Source organism: Schistocerca piceifrons, chromosome 6, assembly GCF_021461385.2.
Source record: "Schistocerca piceifrons isolate TAMUIC-IGC-003096 chromosome 6, iqSchPice1.1, whole genome shotgun sequence".
NCBI lineage: Eukaryota > Metazoa > Arthropoda > Insecta > Orthoptera > Acrididae > Schistocerca > Schistocerca piceifrons.
In genome coordinates this window covers 276362352-276381722 of record NC_060143.1, presented here as the reverse complement: position 1 = coordinate 276381722, position 19371 = coordinate 276362352, and the positions used below count along the sequence as shown (strand labels likewise).

The 19371-nt window shown below is 56.9% G+C and overlaps 1 protein-coding gene across 1 annotated transcript; it reads right to left on the bottom strand.

Moving 5' to 3' along the window:
* Positions 1-10307: 10307 nt before the first annotated feature.
* On the bottom strand, positions 10308-17924 carry LOC124803272 (uncharacterized protein DDB_G0271670-like; the record flags this gene model as incomplete). Its single annotated transcript, XM_047264456.1, is given in 9 exon segments — positions 10308-10361; positions 11367-11695; positions 11806-12116; positions 12256-12501; positions 13607-13935; positions 14033-14222; positions 14308-14552; positions 16383-16445; positions 17850-17924. Coding segments are annotated over 9 exon segments (1842 nt in total), but the record flags the coding sequence as incomplete, so codon positions are not given.
* Positions 17925-19371: the final 1447 nt, after the last annotated feature.

Here is a 19371-nt window from a genome sequence, read left to right as displayed (position 1 = left end):
ACTTTTTGAAGTTCCAGACAACAAAAAAGAGTGAGGAAAACCATGTGTTATTGCTCTAGTTTCTCACAGCAAAAAGTTTATTTGGAAACGGGGCTCTACACAGTTTTTTGTGGTAGTATCTTGGGATAAGTAAAAACAAAATGAAAGTAGCGAAATTCTTCAGAACCCTAGAACGGAGGTGAATACAATTTCATCAGCACTAACATCCCTAATAAGCTTCATAGAAACCAGAAAGGATAGATTTGAAGTTTACGAATAGAAACTTGCTAAGTTAACTAACTCTACTGAGTACGAAAATGAAACACGACGCAAGCGCAAAATGAATGTATGTATGTCACCTCTTCACCAGATACCGAGTTGACCTCTTCAGAAATGTAGTTTCCTTTCTGCCAGAGGCCAATATTTTGATCTACATTGCGACACATGTTTGACGAGGACAGACTAATTGATTCCCGTGCTGGATTTCTCAACAAGTTAATTTAGACCATGAACTAGGAAATCAACAAATTTAGGTCAAGGCGTTTTACACAAGGTTCAAAAAGGTGTTGAGGACAATGGAAAAGCATTTAATAAGGAGAGACTGATTTATAAACTATTCTGTTTTCCATAATCTCGAGATTGCAAATGCCACCGGTCACAGAAAGAAGTGGGTGGACATTTTTAACATTGAAATTGATTGAAATCGGTCTTAGGGCCTCCGTGTTAGTAAACATGTTCAGTGCTTTGGCTTCACTCAACACTGAAAGTGAAATTTTAAAGAACGAAGTTATGGATATACAGGGTGAAAAGTATTTAAACCGACAAACTGTGGGAGGTTGTAGGGGACATCAAAACAAATATTTTTCCGCAGTGTAATTTTTTCCTGTGAGGAGTATTTAAACCGGTAGAGGAAGATTTCTCTGGCGGCAAATTAATTAAACCAACAAACACTTTTCTATTTTTTTATGACCAAGAGACAACACATTAACACAACCCAATTCCAATTACAGTAGATTTTCAAAAATGCCTCCATTGTCACGTAAACAAAGGTTAGACCGTCGGATCATGTTCTATCTGACACGGGCAAAAATCCGAGGAGTATCCTGAATTGTTCCTGCTGCTGCTGCTTGCTGGACAACCAGATCCTCTTCTGATGCAACAGGAGTTGCGAAAACAAGGTTGCTCTTCTCTCCCCACACAAAAAAGTCCAGAGGGGACAAATCTGGGGATCGAGCAGGCCATGGTACAGGACCACCTCTGCCAATCCACGTTTCTGGGAACCGTCGGTCCAGGAATCGATGCACACGATGACTGAAATGTGCCGGAGCCCCGTCATGTTGGTACCACAAGCGTTGTCTTGTAGGGAGCGGGACGTCTTCCAGCAATTCTGTCAATGATCTGGCGAGAAAATTTTAATAGTGCCTGTCATTTAATGCCCTAGGTAACAGATACGACCCAATTAAACAGTCCCCAACAACACTGACCCGCACATTAACGAAGAACCACACTTGATGAACGCTAGTAACTGTGGCATGTGGGTTATCCTCACTCCAAACATGCAAATTGTGCATGTTGAAGGCTCCATCACGCTTGAACGTTGCTTCATCGGTAAACAGCACAGAGGATGGAAATGTAGGATGCATTTCACACTATTCCAGGTACCACTGCGAAACTGTGTTCTGGGTGGATAATCAACTGGTTCCAGGTTGTGGACACACTGTAAGTGAAATGGACGTAACAATTGCTCTCGAAGGACTTTTCTTACATTCGTCTGATTTGTCCCCACGTCACATGCAATTGCACGAGTGCTGATTCAAGGATCCCGCTCCACATGCTGCAAGACAGCTTCCTCAAATTGCAGCGTTCTTACCGTGCGACGGCGTCCCTGTAGAGGTAATCTGCTGAATGACCCGGTCTCACGCAGACGTTGGTACACTGCAGCAAAGGTCGTATGATGCGGGATACGGCGATTAGGATATTGTTGTTGATAAACCCGCCGTGCAGCTCGTCCGTTGTGGTGAGCTAAGTAGTAATCACCAACCACATTAGTGTACTCACTCCAAGTGTATCGCTCCATTAGTAAACAGAGACAATGCACTACTACACTGGTGGACAGCAGTTGCCTACAACTGAAGAGCGTAGTACGGCCTACACCGGTTTAAATAATCCTCATAGGAAAAAATGTTTGTTTTGATGTCCCCTACAACCTCCCAGAGTTGTCGGTTTAAATACTGTTCACCCTGTAACTCCATTAAACAAACAATTGGTATAATCAGTTCACCGTAAATATAACATGAAACTTTCATTTTAAGGATTTTTATTTGAGGAAGTATGTGTTTGAATTAAATGCAAGAAAAATTTGCTTGTTTGTCAGATTCCTTTCGTAATCTTGCACTTGCGTAGCAAACTTGTTTACTTACACTTACTTATTTTAGTTTACACTACCTGACCCAGAGGACAGTACGCAACTACAAAACTCCTCTTTCACCGGATTCTACTTCCTGCTTTCTTCCGCAAATCACCCTCAATCCCATGAATTCCATCTCTCCACCTTTTGTTTGTTCTACCTAGTGGTCTTCCCCCACGGGGAGTAAAATACATGGATTTCAAAGATCTCTGACATTTATCAGTCAGAGCGACATGATCTGCCCATACAGGCCATTTGGTTCTCTTCAAGACTACAATATTTCGGATGTTGAAGAGCTCATTCCTCTCTCAATTAGGCCCTTTCCTCCATTTGCAAGTGATCTACTATCTGCTCCTGCACTGGACCAAAGATCTTGCTTCAGACTTGCCACTCGAAAACGAGAGGATTGTTTACGTTGCGACATGATTGTCACAAGTTACTGTGCAATGCAGTTTCATTTTTTCTGATACTGTTTCGTGGTAATTTTACTGAGATTATGCTGGCTTGTTTGCTTGCGAAGAAAATGTGTGACCAGACGAAGCTACACCACAACCGTGGGTTCTTTGATTGCTCTGGGAGAAGGCTCATCAAACTGAAACACATGAAATATTAGTTCACTTTATTACATTAATGACTAAAACATTTAGTTACTTTGACAAACTTTTTTGCCACAGGAGTACCAAATAATTTACAATTGTCATGGCCTAGCAAAGTATCACTTGATGCAATAATTAACAAACGGTTCATCATTAACAACAGTATAAGTTCATCTGAAACTACGCGTTGGTTCTTCTCTATGATGTTAACTCTTTCAGATGAGATCACTAACAGGACAGAGCGCCTCCATGCTCGGCTCTATATTGACCTCTGTTGCGAGGGTGCTGCTATGCTGAGGGGGAGGCGTGGTCTCCTCGAATGTCTCCCATTGGCTGTTCTGCGATTGTAGTGAGATCTCACTAACATCTGTGGTATCGATATGCGTTAACGACATTGATGTTGCATTGCAAGCTCTGAACGATACCACAGAAAGATTTGTGTTTTCCCGCTGCGAAAATCCATTCCCAGTGGGGTCACCAGTTTGCCACCAGAAGGCGGTCAGTATGTCTCACTGGGAGCAGCGAGCATCCCCAAGCGGTTGATCAGTTTGGAGGAAATGTGACCACAGCCTGGTCTACAATTTTGCTGGATAGAGCTGGCGCCTGTGCCTGCTGAGGGCAGGGGCAGTCTGGAACCGCGCGACCGCCACGGTCGCAGGTTCGAATCCTGACTCGGGCATGGATGTGTGTGATGTCCTTAGGTTAGTTAGGTTTAAGTAGTTCTAAATTCTAGGGGACTGATGACCTTAGAAATTAAGTCTCATAGTGCTCAGAGCCATTTGAACCATTTGTCGTGCCACCACTGTCATAGCCTACTGGGCATGACGTATTTCCCTTTTCTGTACGTTCATCAAAGGGTGGGATGCTAGAGCACCACCATAGCTCTGTGAGAATGTCGGGTGTTTCTGTTCCAAATTGTTATGTATCCAACGTAATGAGGTACCTCTGCCACTGGGTTTGGTACAAAGCAGTTGACCAATTGGTGGAACATTGCTCCAGGAGGGAACTAAAGTATTGTTCGATAATGTGTTCTTTGTACAACGGAAGTCCAAAGTTTCTCCTATCATCATGAATTCTGGTGTCTTTTGTTAGCTTTGAATTCATGTGCTGTCCAGAGGAGAAAATCTTGCTGTATTTTCTCCACACAGACTTCGATATAAAATGGTACTCCCCCACAGCGTTAGCGTCTTTCTGAGTTATTTCTGACGATGTCTTAGAGACCTTTGCCCTCTGTCAATCTTATGTTACTTGTGTATGTTGTAAAGAGCAAATAAACATTTGTTAGAGTTGTCTTATATATGAATATTCCTTAATCTTCCTACAACTTTTCCATCACTAAGAAAGCAACAAATACCACATATAACCTGTTATATACTCAAGTTGTTTCCATTATGATGGTGTTTTCGTTGAGTACAGTGGCCAAGCACAATAAACTGCTGTTTCAAGTTAAAGAAGGACACCATCGAGTTTGGAAGTCTTTTTTTCTGCACAATCTAAATTTAGAAACTGTACGATCCCACGGGTTGGATCATTGTTTGTAAAGCTGCCCTACGAATTTGCCTGAGAGACTGCACTATTTACCAAATGGGCTAAAACTGAAGTACGATCGGTTTGCGATTTGGATTCCCGCTTTTAGCTCTGCCCCACACGGTGTGTCCTCTGAAAGGATCGTCCGCACATATTTAAAATTGTTAACTCTTTTGTAGGATCGGATTCCGACTAACAAGTGGATGGAGCTGGCCTCTTGAATAGGGACAAGTCTGGCTCATCACCAGGTACTCTATCTTCGATTCAGTCACCAAGAGACCCATATTGCTCCTTGCCGTTCTGCTGCCGCTGCAGCCTCGGACTGAGATATTCCCTTTTTTTTCTTTTTGTCATCAGCCATCTGACTGCTTTGATACCACCTTCCACAAATTCATCTGAGAGTAGCACTTGCAACCTACGTCCTCAGTATCTGATGGATGTAGTTGCTTAGGCTTCCGTGGCCGGAGTCAGTCGACATAATAGTTTCCTGGGTGTGGTACCGCATAATAATGTATAAAACTACTGCTGCTGGAGAGGAACCAGCGTTTCGGCCACGGTTGCAGCGGCCTTCTTTTGGGTCTATTGCTGCATTGTAGGTTTTTTTTCTTTATTGTTATTCTAAACGCCTTATACAAAGGTGGGCTGTGAGCAGCATAGTACGCTGCTCTTCAGCCGCGAGTGGTACAATAAATATGACATACTAAACACAAAACGAAGGTACACACACGACACACTGATGGCGATGATCTCCGGCGCCCGAATGTCCACTGAGCGTGTACGAGTCCAGGGACCTGCTAAGAGAGGAGGGATTCATAGGTGTGGAGTATGGTGGAGGGGTCCAGACCCCACGTATCGCCGGAAAGGAGCCTGAGGAGACGGAGTCGGGAGCGTGCCTTGGCTTGGATTGTCTGGAGATGGGGGGTCCAGGAGAGGCGGCGGTCGAGGGTGACGCCAAGGTACTTAAGGGTCGGGGTAAGGGCGATAGGATAGATGGGAATTAAGTTGTTCAGAAAGGAGATGAGTGAGGTGAAGGAGAAGATCATCGGAAGAGAAGGACGGCCGAAAGCCACACTGGGTAACGGGAAGGAGGCGGTGCTGGCGGAGGTGCTGGTGGATGCATCGGGTGAGGATGGATTCCAGGACCTTGCTGAAGACCAAGGTAAGGCTGATGGGACGGTAGGAGGAGACAGCAGACGGCGGCTTACCGGGTTTAAGGAACATCAGGATACGGGAGGTTTTCCACAGGTTGGGGTAGTAGCCGGTGGACAGGACTACATTGTAGAGCCTGGCCAGGGTGGAGAGGAACGAGACAGGAGCTTCACGAAGGTGACGGTAGGTGACACGATCGTGGCCAGGAGCGGTGTTGCGTTTGGTGCGGAGTGTAGCAATGAGATCCTGTGTAGTGATAGGGGCATTGAGTTCTGTGTGTGAAATGTTGTCCAAGTACTGGAAACCAGGTGCGAGGGGAGGGACAGAGGTGTCAGTTCGATCGCGGACATCCAGGAAGAGGGAGTAATCGAACTGGGGATCGTCGGGGATGGAAAAGACATCAGAGATGTAGGAGGCAAAGTGATTGGCCTTACTAAGGGTGACAGGGAAGGGGTGATAATCATGGAGGAGAGAATAGTAGGGGAAGGGTTTAGTTCTGGTAAAGCGATGGAAGGCTGACCAGAACTTGGACGAGTTTATAGGAAGGGTATCATTTAAATGGGTGCAGGTCTGTCGCCAGTCCCGGCATTTCTTAGCCGTGAGCAAGTTTTGGATGTGTTGCTGGAGTTGCTGGTGGCGTCGTAGTGTGTCCGGGTCACGCGTGTGGAGGAAGGCACGGTAGATACGGCGGGATTCACGGAGGAGGAGGACGGCCTGTGGGAGTAAGGTAGGACTGTGGGGGTGGATGGCGACAGTAGGGACGTGGGCCTCCACGGCCTCAGACAAGGTCTGCTGGAAAAAGGAGGCAGCATGGGTTACATCGTCAGCGTGGTGGTAGGTGAATGGGTGGCCTTTGACCTGGGTAGAGAGGGTATCCCAGTGGGCATTCCAGTCGGCATGGGAATAATCATGGATGTACTTCGGGGGAGGGTCATTACGAGGGTCGGGGCGGGGCGACGACCGTCTGAAACGATGAGCAGAACAGGGAGATGGTCGCTACCAATGGGGTCCAGGAAATCCACCGCCATGCGGCCAAGGAGTTTGGGGGAGGAGAGAATGACATCGGGAGTGGAGTTGGATTCAGGGCGGGTGTGCTGGGGAATGGGGATGAGGTCGCCTTGGAGGGTGGAGAGGAACATATGCCACCACCATAACTGGGTGGCGGAACGACTATGGATGTTGAGGTCAGCGGCGACCACGTAGGAGGAGAAGGTACGATCAATGTGGGAGAGGAAGTGGAAAGGAATTGGGGGGGTGGGGCGGACATAGATGGTGGCGCAGGTGATTTAGACTACGGTGTCGAGATGGGAGAAGGTGAAACGGGCCTGGTTGTGGGAGTAGGTGGCATACATTTTTAGGTGAAAGACGGAACGGGCGGCGAGGGAATCTGTTGGAGGGTGTGTGGGCGCTGGAATGGGTGGTAAAATGGTGAGGAACCCGATGATGTCCTCAGCGGTGGGAGGGGGACGAAAGGAATTGCCAGGAGGGGTGGGGGTGTCCAGAGGGCGAACAGGGACGGTGAATTCAGGGGTGGTCAGAGGGGGTGGGATGCGGGAGATTGCAGGTATTACAGGAGGGAGGGGACTGAAGGTTAGGGCACTGCCACAGGAAGTGCACTTGTTTCCAAAGTGGGCAGGTGGGGGCCTTGTGGCACTCAGCTGTTGCGTGCGAGTTGTAGTGCAGACACCTCTGGCAGCAGAGGGATTGAGGAGGGGAACAGGAGGGGTCAACCTTGTATCTCTGGTGGAAGAGGAGGGCTCCCTCCTTCAGAAGGTGGTCAATGGAGGGGGCGTCCTCTCAGAAAACCCGCATAAGGCGGGTGGGGCCGGCGGAGTTAAAGATGCGGCGGACCGCCCACACCTCCAGCGAGAGATGCGCCTGGAGCTCCGCCAACACCTCCTCCTCTGTTATTGTCGGACTAAGCCGAGTGATCACGGCGGTGAGGGCCGGCGGGTTATGCGGGGGTTGGGGTTGGCGGGTAGGAGACAGGGAAGAAGCAGAGGTGAGGGAGGCATTAGGGCCAAAACGGGTGATGGGGATGCGGGAGAGAATGTCAGTATGGAGAGTGGGGCTGGGGGAGGAGATGACAACTGAGTCTCTTCTGGGAGTGAGGAGGGAAATGAGGGCTCCAGGAAAGTGTTGGCGGAGAAGGAGGGAGAGATTCTGGGCCTAAAGGAGGGACGGATCGGGATGAGAGAGGATGTACTTGCAGGAAGAGGGAGGGGAGGAGGAGGAGGAGGTGGAGGGAGCTGGGCCAGGGTGGGAACATCCATGCCATCCTGGAGGGGGGAAGGAGGACAGGGCGGGGCCTTTTTTGGGAGCGGAGGAGGTGGTGGTGCCACTAGGGCGTTTAACGGTGGTGGAAGGGTGGGTGGTGACATGAAGTACAGGAGCTACAGGGAGGTGGCGAGAAGTGGCAGGTCCCAGCGTGGACGCATTTGAAGGCGCTGGAGATGGTGATGGTGAAGGCGATGGCGACGGCGACAGCGATGGTGGAGGCAGTGATGGCGAAGGCGATCGGGAGAGCGAGGCATGGGCAGTGGCCTGACGGGCCACCACCCTAGCTGGAGCTGCAGTTACACGCTGGAGGAGTGGGGGTAAAGGATCTGAGGGAGAGAAGCGGGAGCAAGATGCCGGGGAAGGGGCGAAAAAAATGAGGGCCAAGGGAGAGTTAGAAGTGGAGGAATGGATGGGGGGCGACTGGGCAACCCATGTAATGGTGGTGGTGGCGGCAAAGGGCGAAGTATACACTATGGCAGTGGTGGTAGTAGTGGCAGTGGTGGTGGGGGCTGCCATGACAACTGGGATGAACTAAATTAGCACAGGACGAAAAGGAGAGGAAACAACCAGGGATGGACGAAGACGGACGAAGACGGAAGAAGACGGACGAACACAGATGAAGACGGACAAAGATGGACAAACACGAGCACCAGAATCCCACGCTGCTAGCCCTGGCGATGGCGGGCAGAAACACTGCAGCTGCTGCTCCTGCTGCTTGCTGGACTGCTGCTGCTGCTGCAGCTGATGCTGCTGGCTGGATGGTCAGACCACAGCAGCTGGCTGGACCGCTGCTGCTCGCTAGACTGCTGCTGCTGGCTAGACCGCTGCTGCTGGCTGGACCACTGCTACTGGCTGGACCACTACTGCAGGCTGGACCGCTGCTGCTGGCTGGACCGCTGCTGCTGGCTGGACCGCTGCGACCGCTGCTACAATTGCTGCTGCTGCTGCTACTGGCTGGACCGCTGCTGCTGGCTGGACCACTGCTGCTGGCTGGACCGCTGTGACCACTGCTACCATTGCTGTTGCTGCTCGCTGGACCGCTGCTGCTGCCTGGAACGCTGCTGCTGACTGGACTGCTGTGACCACTGGAACCACTGCTGCTGCTGCTGGCTGGACTGCTGTTGCTGGCTGGATGGCCGGAACGCTGCTGCTGGCTGGATCTTTGCTGCTGGCTGCGCCACTGCTGCTGGCTGGATGGCCAGACCGCTGCTGCTGGATGGACCACTGCCGCTGGCTGGACCAGTCCAACCGCTGCTACCGCAGCTGTTGCTGCTGGCACGATTGCTGCTGCTTGCTGGGCTGTTTGCTGGGCCGCTGCTGCTGGATGGATGGCTGGTCCGCTGCTGCTAGCTGGACCACTGCTGCTGGCTGCACCACTGCTGCTGGCTGGACCGCTGCTGCTGTCTGGACCACTGCTGATGGCTGGACCGCTGTGACTGCTTCTACTGTTGCTGCTGCTGGCTGGACTGCTGCTGCTGGTTGGATAACTGCTGCTGGCTGGACCGCTGCAACCACAGCAACTGCTGCTGTGGCTACTGCTGCTGGCTGGATCGCTGCTGCTGGCTGGACCACTGCAGCTGGCTGGACCGTTGCGACAGCTGCTACCGTTGCTACTACTGTTGCTGCATGCTGGATCGCTGCTGCTGGCATGACTGCTGCGGCTGGCTGGACCACTGCTGCTGGCTGGACCGCTGCTGATGACTGGACCGCTGCGACCGCTGCTACCGTTGTTGTTGCTGCTGCTGCTGGTTGGACCACTGCTGCTGGCTGATTCGCTACTGCTCAGTGACCACAGTGACCCCTTGTACCACTGCTGTTTCTGCTGGCTGGTTAGCTGCAGCTCGCTGGACCGCGGCTTCTGGTTGGACTTCTGGACTGCTGTTGGTGGCTGGACCACTGGTGCTGGCTGGACCACTGTTGGCGGCTGGACCGCTGCGACCACTGTTACCATTGTTGCTTTAGCTGCTACTGGCTATTTCACTTCTGGTGGTTGGACCGCTGCTGCTGGCTGAACTGCTGTGACCGCTGCTACGGCTGCTGATGCTGCTGCACCTGCTGGCTGGATCGCTGCTGTTGGCTGGACTGCTGCTGCTGGCTGCAGCATTGCTGTTGGCTGGACCGCTGCGACTGCTGCTACCGTTGCTACTGCTGCTGCTGCTGCCTGGACCACTACTGCTGCCTGGACCGCTGCTGCTGGCTGGACCACTGCGACAACAGCTACCGTTACTACTGCTGCTGGCTGGATCGCTGCCACTTGCTGGGGTGCTGCTGCTGGCTGGATGGTTGGACCGCTGCTGCTAGGTGGACCGCTGCTGCTGGCTAAACCACTGCTGCTGGCTGGACTGCTGAGTCTGCTGCTGCCGTTGCTGCTGCTGCTGCTGCTGCTACTGCTGGCTGGGTCGCTGCTGCTGGCTGGAACGATGCTGCTGGCTGGACCACTGCGACCTCTCCTACCACGGCTACTGCTGCTCACTGGATTGCTGCCGCTTGCGGGGCCACTGCTGCTGGCTGGATGGTTGGTCGGCTGCTGCTAGCTGGACCGCTGCTGCTGGCTGGACTGCAGCGACCGCTGCTACTGCTGCTGCTGCAGCTGTTGCTGGCTGGATCGCTGCTGCTGGCTGGACCACTGCTGCTGGCTGGACCATTGCTACCGCTGCTACAGTTGCTACTACTGCTGCTCCCGGCTGGACCACTGCTGCTGGCTGGACTGCTGCGGCAGCCTGGACCACTGCTACTGGGTGGGCCACTGCAGCTGGTTGGACCACTGTGGCCGCTGCTACTGCTGCTGCTGCTGCTGCTGGCTGGATCGCTGCTGCTGGCTAGACCACTGCTGCTGGATAGAAGACCAGACCGCTGCTGCTGGCTGGACTGCTGCTGCTGGCTGGGCCACGGCTGCTGGCTGGACCGTTGCGACCACTGCTATTGTTGCTATTACTGGTGCTGCTGGCTGGACAACTGCTGCTGGCTGGACCGCTGCGGCTGGCTGGACCACTGCTGCTGGCTGGACCGCTGTGACCGCTGCTAACGTTGATACTGCTGCTGCTGCTGGCTGCAGCACTACTGCAGGCTGGACCGCTGCTGCTGGCTGGACTGCTGTGACTGCTGTTACTGCTGCTGCTGCTGCTGGCTGGATCGCTGCTGCTGGCTGTACCACTGGGACCGCTGCTTCCAGTGTTGCCGCTGCTGCTGCTGCTGGCTGGACCGCTGCTGCTGGCTGGACACCTGCTGCACACTGGACCACTGCGACCCCTTCCACCACTGCAGTTTCTGCTGGCTGGTTCACTGCAGCTGGCTGGACCGCTGTTCTCGCCGGATGACCGGACTGCTGTTGGTGGTTTGTCTGCTGCTGCTGGCTGGACCACTGTTGGTGGCCGGACCACTGCGACCACTGCTACCGAAGTTGCTGCTGCTGCTACTGGCTAGATTACTGCTGTTGGCTGGACCATTGCTGCTGGCTGAACTGCTGTGACCACTGCTACCGCTGCTGCTGCTGCTGCTGCTGCTGCTGCAGCTGCTGGCTGGATCGTTGCTGCTGGCAGGACCGCTGTTGCTGGCTGGATGGCCGGACTGATCCTGCTGGTTGGACCACAGTTGCCAGCTGGACTGCTGCGACTGCTGCTACCACTGCTGCCGCTGATGCCATTGCTGCTGCTGGCTGGATCGTTGATGCTGGCTGGACTGTTGCTGCTGGCTGGACCACTGCTGTTGGGTGAACTGCTGTGACTGCAGATGACGTTGTTGCTGCAGTTGCAGCTGGCTATATTGCAGATTCATCCTGGACCGTTGCTGCTGGCTGGACCACTGCGACTCCTTTTCCCGAGCCACTTCTGCTGCTGCTTACTGGTCCGCTGCTGCTGGCTGGCCCACTGCTGCTAGCTGGACCGCTGCTGCTGGCTGGTCCGCTGTTGGTGGCTGGAGCACTGATGCTGGCTGGACCTCTGTGACCGCAGCTACCGTTTCTACTGCTGCTGCAGTCTGGATCGCTGCTGCTGGCTGGACCGCTGTGACTGCTGTTACTGCTGCTGCTGCTAATGCTGGCTGGATCGCTGATGCTGGCTGGACCACTGCTGCTCACTGGACTGCTGCGACCGCTGCAACCGCTGCTGCTGCTGTTGGCTAGATCGCTGCTGCTGGCTGCACCGCTAATGCTAGCTGGATGACCGCACCACTGCTGCTGGCTGGACAAGAGCTACCGGCTGAACCACGGCGACCGCAGCTATCGTTCTTGCTGCTGCTGCTGCTGGCTAGATCGCTGCTGCTGCCTGGACCGTTGCCGCTAGCTAGACCACTGCTACTGCCTGGACCGCTGCAGCTGACTGGTCCACTGCTGCTGGCTGGACCACAGCGACTGCTGCTACTGCTGCTGCAGCTGCTGCTGTTGGATGGATCTCTGTTGCTGGCTGGACTGCTTCTGCTGGCTGGATGGCCGGACCGCTGCCACTGGCTGGACCGTTGCTGCTGGCTGGACCATTCCTGCTTGCTGGACCGCTGCGACCACTACTACTATTGTTGCTACTGCTGCTGCTAGCTTTATCGCTGCTGCTGGCGGGCCACTCCTGATGGCTGGAAAGTTGCAACCGCTGCTACCATTGCTGCTGCTGCTGCTGCTGCTGCTGGCTGGACCGCTGTTGCTGGCTGGACCGCTGCTGCCTGGATTGTCGGACAGCTGCTGATGGCTGGACCGCTGCTGCTGGCTGAACTGCTGTGACTGTTGCTATCGCTGCTGCTGCTACTGCTGCTGCTGACTGGATCGCAGCTGCTGGCTGGACTGCTACTGTGGCTGGATGGCCGGACCGCTGCAGCTGGCTGGAACACTACTGCTGGCTGGACCACTGCTGATGGCTGGACTGCTGCGACCGCTGGTACTGTTGCTACTGCTGCTGCTGCTTACTGGACAGCTGCTGCTGGCGGGACAGCTGTTGCTGGCTGGACCACTGCTGCTGGCTGGACTACTGCTGTTGGCTGAACCACTGCTGCTGGCTGCACCGCTGCGACTGCTGCTACTGTTGCTACTGCTGCAGTTGCTGGCTGTACCACTGCTGCAGGCTGGACTGCTGCTGCTGGCTGGACCACTGGTGCTGGCTGCTTTGCCTGACTGCTGCTGTGGGCTGGACCGCTGCAGCTGCCTGGGCCACTGCTGCTGGTTGGACTGCCGCGACCGCTGCTACAGTTGCTACTGATGCTGTTGCTGGCTGGACCGCTGTTGCTGGCTGGATCGCTGCTGCTGGCTGAACCGCAGCGACTGCTGTTACTGCTGCTACTGCTGATGTTGGCTAGATTGCTGCTGCTGGCAGGACCACTCCTGCTGGCTGAATAGTCGGACTGCTGTTGCTGCTGGACCGCTGCTGCTGGTTTGACCACTGCTGCTGGCTGGACCCCTGTGACCACTGCTACCGCTGCTACGGCTGCTGCTGGTTGCTGGATCGCTGCTGCTGGCTGGACTGCAGTTGCTTGCTGGAAGGCCGGACCACTGCTGCTGGCAGGACCACTGCTGCTGGCTGGACCGCTGCATCCACTGCTACCGATGCTACTGCTGCTGCTGCTGGCTGGACCACTGCTAGTGGCTGGACCGCTGCTGCTGGCTGGACGGCTGCAGCTGGATGGATGGCTGGACCGATCCAGCTGGATGGACTGCTGCTGCTAGCTGGACCACTGCTGGTGGCTATACGGCTGTGATCGCTGCTCCCGTTGTTGCTGCTGCTCTTGCTGACTGTATCGCTGCTGCTGGCTGGACCGCTGCTGCTGGCTGGATGGCCAGCACGCTGGTGCTGGTAAGACCGCCGCAATCGTAGCTACTGTTGTTGCTGCTGCTGCAGCTGGCAAGATTGATCCTGCTGCTTGGACCATTGCTGCTGGCTGAACCACTGCGACCACAACCACTGAGCTGCTGGTGCTGCTGCTGACCGGATCGCTACTGCTGGCTGGTCCGCTGCTGCTGGCTGGATGGCCAGATCGCTCCTGATGGCTGGACCACTGCTGCTGGCTGGACCTCTGCGACTGCAGCCAACGCTGTTGCTGCTGCTGCTGCTAATGGCTAGATCGCTGCTGCTGCCTGGACCGTTGCTGCTGGCTGGACCACTGCTGCTGGCTGGACCGCATCTGCTTTCTGGCCCACTGCTAGTGGCTGGACCGCTGCTGCTGGCTGGACGGCTGCTGCTGGCTGGTTGGCCCGACCGCTGCTGCTAGCTGGACCACTGCTGCTTGCAGGACCACTGCTGCTGGCTGGACTGCTGTGACCACTGCTACCATTGCTACTGCTGCTGCTGCCGCTTGCTGGACCATTGCTGCTGGCGGGACCACTGCTGCTGGCTGGACCTCTACTGCTGGCTTGACCATTGCGACCGATGCCAGCGTTGCTACTGCTGCTACTGCTCGCTGGCCCACTGCTGCTGGCTGGACCACTGCTGCTGGCTGGATGGGTGGACCACTGCTGCTTTCTGGATCGTCGGACCGCTGTTGCTGGCTAGACCGCTGCTGCTGGCTGGACCACTGCGACCACTTCTACCGCTGCTGCTGCTGCTGCTGGCTGGATTTCTACTGCTCGCTGGATGGCCAGATTCCTGTTGGTGGCTGGACCGCTGCTGCTGGCTGGACCACAGCTGGTGGCTCGACCGCTGCAACCGCTGCCACTGTTGTTGCTGCTGCTGCTGCTGGCTAGATCGCTGCTGCTGGCTGGACTGCTGCTGTCAGCTGTACCGCTGTGACCGCTGCTACCGCTGCTGCTGCTCCTGCTGCTGCTGCTCTCTGAATTGCGGCAGCTGACTGCACCACTGCTGCTGGCCGGATGCCCCAGACCGCTGCTGCTGTCTGAACCACTGCTGCTGGCTGGACAGCTGCGACCGCTGCTACCGCTGCTGCCACTGCTGCTGCTGGCTGGATCGCTGCTGCTGGCTGGACCACTGCTGCTGGCTGGACTGCTGCGACCACAGCTACCCTTGTTGCTGCTGCTGCAGCTAGCTAGATCGCTGCTGCATCGTGGATCGTTGCTGCTGGCTGGACCATTGCGACCACTGCTACCGAGATGCTGCTGCTGCTGCTGACTGGATCGCTGCTGCTGGCTGGTCTGCTCCTGCTGGCTGGATGGCCAGACCGCTGCTGCTGGCTGGAGCACTGGTGCTGGCTGCACCACTGCGACCGCAGCTAACGTTGTTGCTGCTGCTGTTGCTGCTGCTGCTGGCTGGATCGATGCTGCAGGCTGGACCACTGCTGCTGGCTGGACTGCTGCGACTGCTGTTACTGCTGCTGCTGCTTCTGCTGGCTGGATAGCTGCTGTTGGCTGGTTGGCCGGACCACTGTTGCTGGCTGGAGCACTGCTGCTGGCTGGACCGCTGTGACAGCTCCTACTGTTGTTGCCGCTGCTGCTGCTGGCTAGATCACTGCTGCTGGCTGGACCGCTGTGGCTGGCTGGATTCCTGCGAGTGCTGCTACTGCAGCAGCTGCTGCTTCTGGCTGGATTGCTGCTGCTGGCTGGACCGCTGCTGCTGGCTCTATGGCCAGACTGCTGCTGCTGGCTGGACTGCTGCTCCTGGCAGGACGACTGCTGCTGGCTAGACATCTTGCGATCGCAGCTAACGTTGCTACTGCTGTTGCTGCTGGATGGACTGCTGCTGCTCGCTGGACCGCTGCTGTAGCCTGGACCACTGCTGATGGCTAGACCGCTGTGACCGCTGCCGCCGTTGCTGCTGCTCGCTGGATCACTGCTGCTGGCTGGACCGCTGCTGCTGGCTGCACCGCTGCTGCTGGCTGGACCCCTGCCACTGGCTGTACCACTGCTGCTGTCTGGGTTGGCGGACCGCTGCTGGTGGCTGGGCCGATGCTGCTGGCTGTTCCATTGCTTCTGGCTGGACCGTTGCACCCGCTGCGACCGCTGCTACCGTTACTGCTGCTGTTGCTGCTGCTGGCTGGACCACTGCTGCTGGCTGGACCACTGCTGGTGGCTGGACCACTGCTGGTGGCTGGACCACTGCTGGTGGCTGGACCACTGCTGGTGGCTGGACCACTGCTGCTGGCTGGACCGCTGCTGCTGCCTGGACCACTGCTGATGGCTGTACTGCCGTAACCGCTGCTACCATTGCTACTGCTGCTGCTGCTGCTGTCTGGACCGCTGCTTCTGGCTGGACCTATGTTACTTGCTGGACCGCTATGACTGCTGCTACTGCTGCTGCTGCTGCTGCCTGGATCGCTGTTGCTGGCTGGACTCCTGCTGCTCGCTAGATGGCTGGACCACCGCTGCTCCCTGGACCGCTGCTGCTGGCTCAACCACTGCTGCTTGCTGGACTACTGCGACCGCTGATACCTTTGCTGCTGCTGCTGCTGGCTGGACCGCTGCTGCTGGCTGGATCACTGCTGCTGGCTGGACCTCTGCGACTGCTGCTACCGCTGCTGCTGCAGCTTGCTGGATCCCTGCTGCTGGCTTGACCGCTGCTGCTGGCTGGACTGCTGCTGCTGGCTGGACTACTGTGACCACTACTACCGCTGCTGCTGCTGCTGGTGGGATCACTCCTTCTGGCTGGACCGCTGCTGCTGGCTGGATGGCCGGACTTCTGCTGCTGGACCAGTGCTGCTGCCTGGACCACTGCTCCTGGCTGGAGCGCTGCGACCACTGCTACCATTGCTACTGCTGCTGCTGCTGGCTGGGCTACTGCTGCTGGCTGGACCACTGCTGCTGGCTGGACCACTGCTGCTGGCTGGATGGCCGGACCGCTGCTGCTGGCTGGACTGCTTCTGCTGGCTAGGCCACTGCTGCTGGCTGGACTGCTGCGACCACTGCTACCATTGCTACTGGTGCTGCCGCTGCTGGCTGGACCGCTGCTTCTGGCTGGACTGCTCCTGCTGGCTGGACCAATTCTGCTGGCAGGACAACTGCTGCTGCCTGGACCGCTGCAACCGCTGTTACCGTTGCTACTGCTGCTGCTGCTGGCTGGACCGTTGCTGCTGACTGGACCACTGCTGCTGGCTGGACAACTGCTGCTGCCTGGACCGCTGCAACCGCTGCTACCGTTGCTAGTGCTGCTGCTGCTGGCTGGACTGCTCCTGCTGGCTGGAGCACTGCTGCTGGCTGGAAAGCTGCTGCTGGCTGGAAAGCTGCTGCTGGCTGGACCACTGCTGCTGGCTGGATGGCCGGACCACTGCTGTTGGCTGGACCGCTGCTGCTGGCTGGATCGTTGCTGATTGCTGGATGGCTGGGCCGCTGCTGCCGTCTGGAGCGTTGCTGCTTGCTGGACCGCTGCGACCTCTCCAATGGCCGCTGCTGCTGGTGCTGCTGGCTGGATCCCTGCTACTGGCTTGACCGCTGCTGCTGGCTGGACTGCTGCTGCTGGCTGGACTGCTGCTGCTGGCTGGACTGCTGCTGCTGGCTGGACTGCTGCTGCTGGTTGGACTACTGTGGCCACTGCTACCACTGCTGCTGCTGCTGGTGGGATCACTGCTTCTGGCTGGATCGCTGGTGATGGCTGGATGGCCGGACCGCTGCTGCTGGCTGGACCGCTGCTGCTGGCTGGACCACTGCTGCTGGCTGTACCACTGAGACCGCTGCTACCATTGACACGGCTGCTGCTGCTGGCTGGGCCACTGGTGCTGGCTGGACCGCTGCTGCTGGCTGGACCGCTGCTGCTGGGTGGACCACTGCTGCTGCTGCTACCGTTGCTCCTGCTGCTGCTGCTGTCTGGACATCTGCTGCTAACTGGGCTGCTGCTGCTGGCTGGACCACTGCGACCTCTGCCACCGCTGCTGTCGCTGCTGCCGCTGTCTGGATCGCTGCTGCTGGCTGGACCACTGCTGCTGGCTGGATGGCAGGACCACTGCTGCTGGTTGGACCGACCGCTGTTGCTTGCTGGACCACCGTGACCACTGCTACCGATGCTGCTGCTGCTGCTGCTGCTGCTGGCTGGATCGCTGCTGCTGGCTTGACTACTGCTGCTGGCTGGACTGCTGCTGCTGGCTGCACTGTTGCGACTGGTGCTACTGCTGCTGCTGCTGCTGCTGCTGAGAGGATCGCTGCTGCTGGCTGGACCACTGCTGCTGGCTGGATGGCCGGACTTCTGCTGTTGGCTGGACCGCTGCTGCTGGCTGGATCGTTGCTGATGGCTGATGGCTGGACCGCTGCTGCCGTCTGGAGCGCTGCTGATTGCTGGACCGCTGCGACCTCTCCAATGGCTGCTGCTGCTGGTGCTGCTGGCTGGATCCCTGCTGCTGGCTTGACCGCTGCTGCTGGCTTGACCGCTGCTGCTGGCTTGACCGCTGCTGCTGGCTTGACCGCTGCTGCTGGCTGGACTGCTGCTGCTGGCTGGACTACTGTGGCCACTGCTACCACTGCTGCTGCTGCTGGTGGGATCACTGCTTCTGGCTGGATCGCTGGTGATGGCTGGATGGCCGGACCGCTGCTGCTGGCTGGACCGCTGCTGCTGGCTGGACCACTGCTGCTGGCTGTACCACTGAGACCGCTGCTACCATTGCTACTGCTGCTGCTGCTGGCTGGACTGCTCCTGCTGGCTGGAGCACTGCTGCTGGCTGGAAAGCTGCTGCTGGCTGGACCACTGCTGCTGGCTGGATGGCCGGACCACTGCTGTTGGCTGGACCGCTGCTGCTGGCTGGATCGTTGCTGATGGCTGGATGGCTGGACCGCTGCTGCCGTCTGGAGCGCTGCTGCTTGCTGGACCGCTGCGACCTCTCCAATGGCTGCTGCTGCTGGTGCTGCTGGCTGGATCCCTGCTGGCTGCTGGCTTGACCGCTGCTGCTGGCTGGACTGCTGCTGCTGGCTGTACTGCTGCTGCTGGCTGGACTACTGTGGCCACTGCTACCACTGCTGCTGCTGCTGGTGGGATCACTGCTTCTGGCTGGATCGCCGGTGATGGCTGGATGGCCGGACCGCTGCTGCTGGCTGGACCGCTGCTGCTGGCTGGACCACTGCTGCTGGCTGTACCACTGAGACCGCTGCTACCATTGCTACTGCTGCTGCTGGCTGGGCCACTGGTGCTGGCTGGACCGCTGCTGCTGGCTGGACCGCTGCTGCTGGGTGGACCACTGCTGCTGCTGCTACCGTTGCTACTGCTGCTGCTGCTGTCTGGACATCTGCTGCTGACTGGGCTGCTGCTGCTGGCTGGACCACTGCGACCTCTGCCACCACTGCTGCCGCTGCTGCCGCTGTCTGGATCGCTGCTGCTGGCTGGACCACTGCTGCTGGCTGGATGGCCGGACTACTGCTGCTGGCTGGACCGCTGCTGCTTGCTGGACCACCGTGACCACTGCTACCGTTGCTGCTGCTGCTGCTGGCTGAATCGCTGCTGCTGGCTTGACTACTGCTGCTAGCTGGACTGCTGCTGCTGGCTGCACTGCTGCGACTGGTGCTACTGCTGCTGCTGCTGAGGGGATCACTGCTGCTGGCTGGACCACTGCTGCTGGCTGGATGGCCAGACCACTGCTGCTAGCTGGACC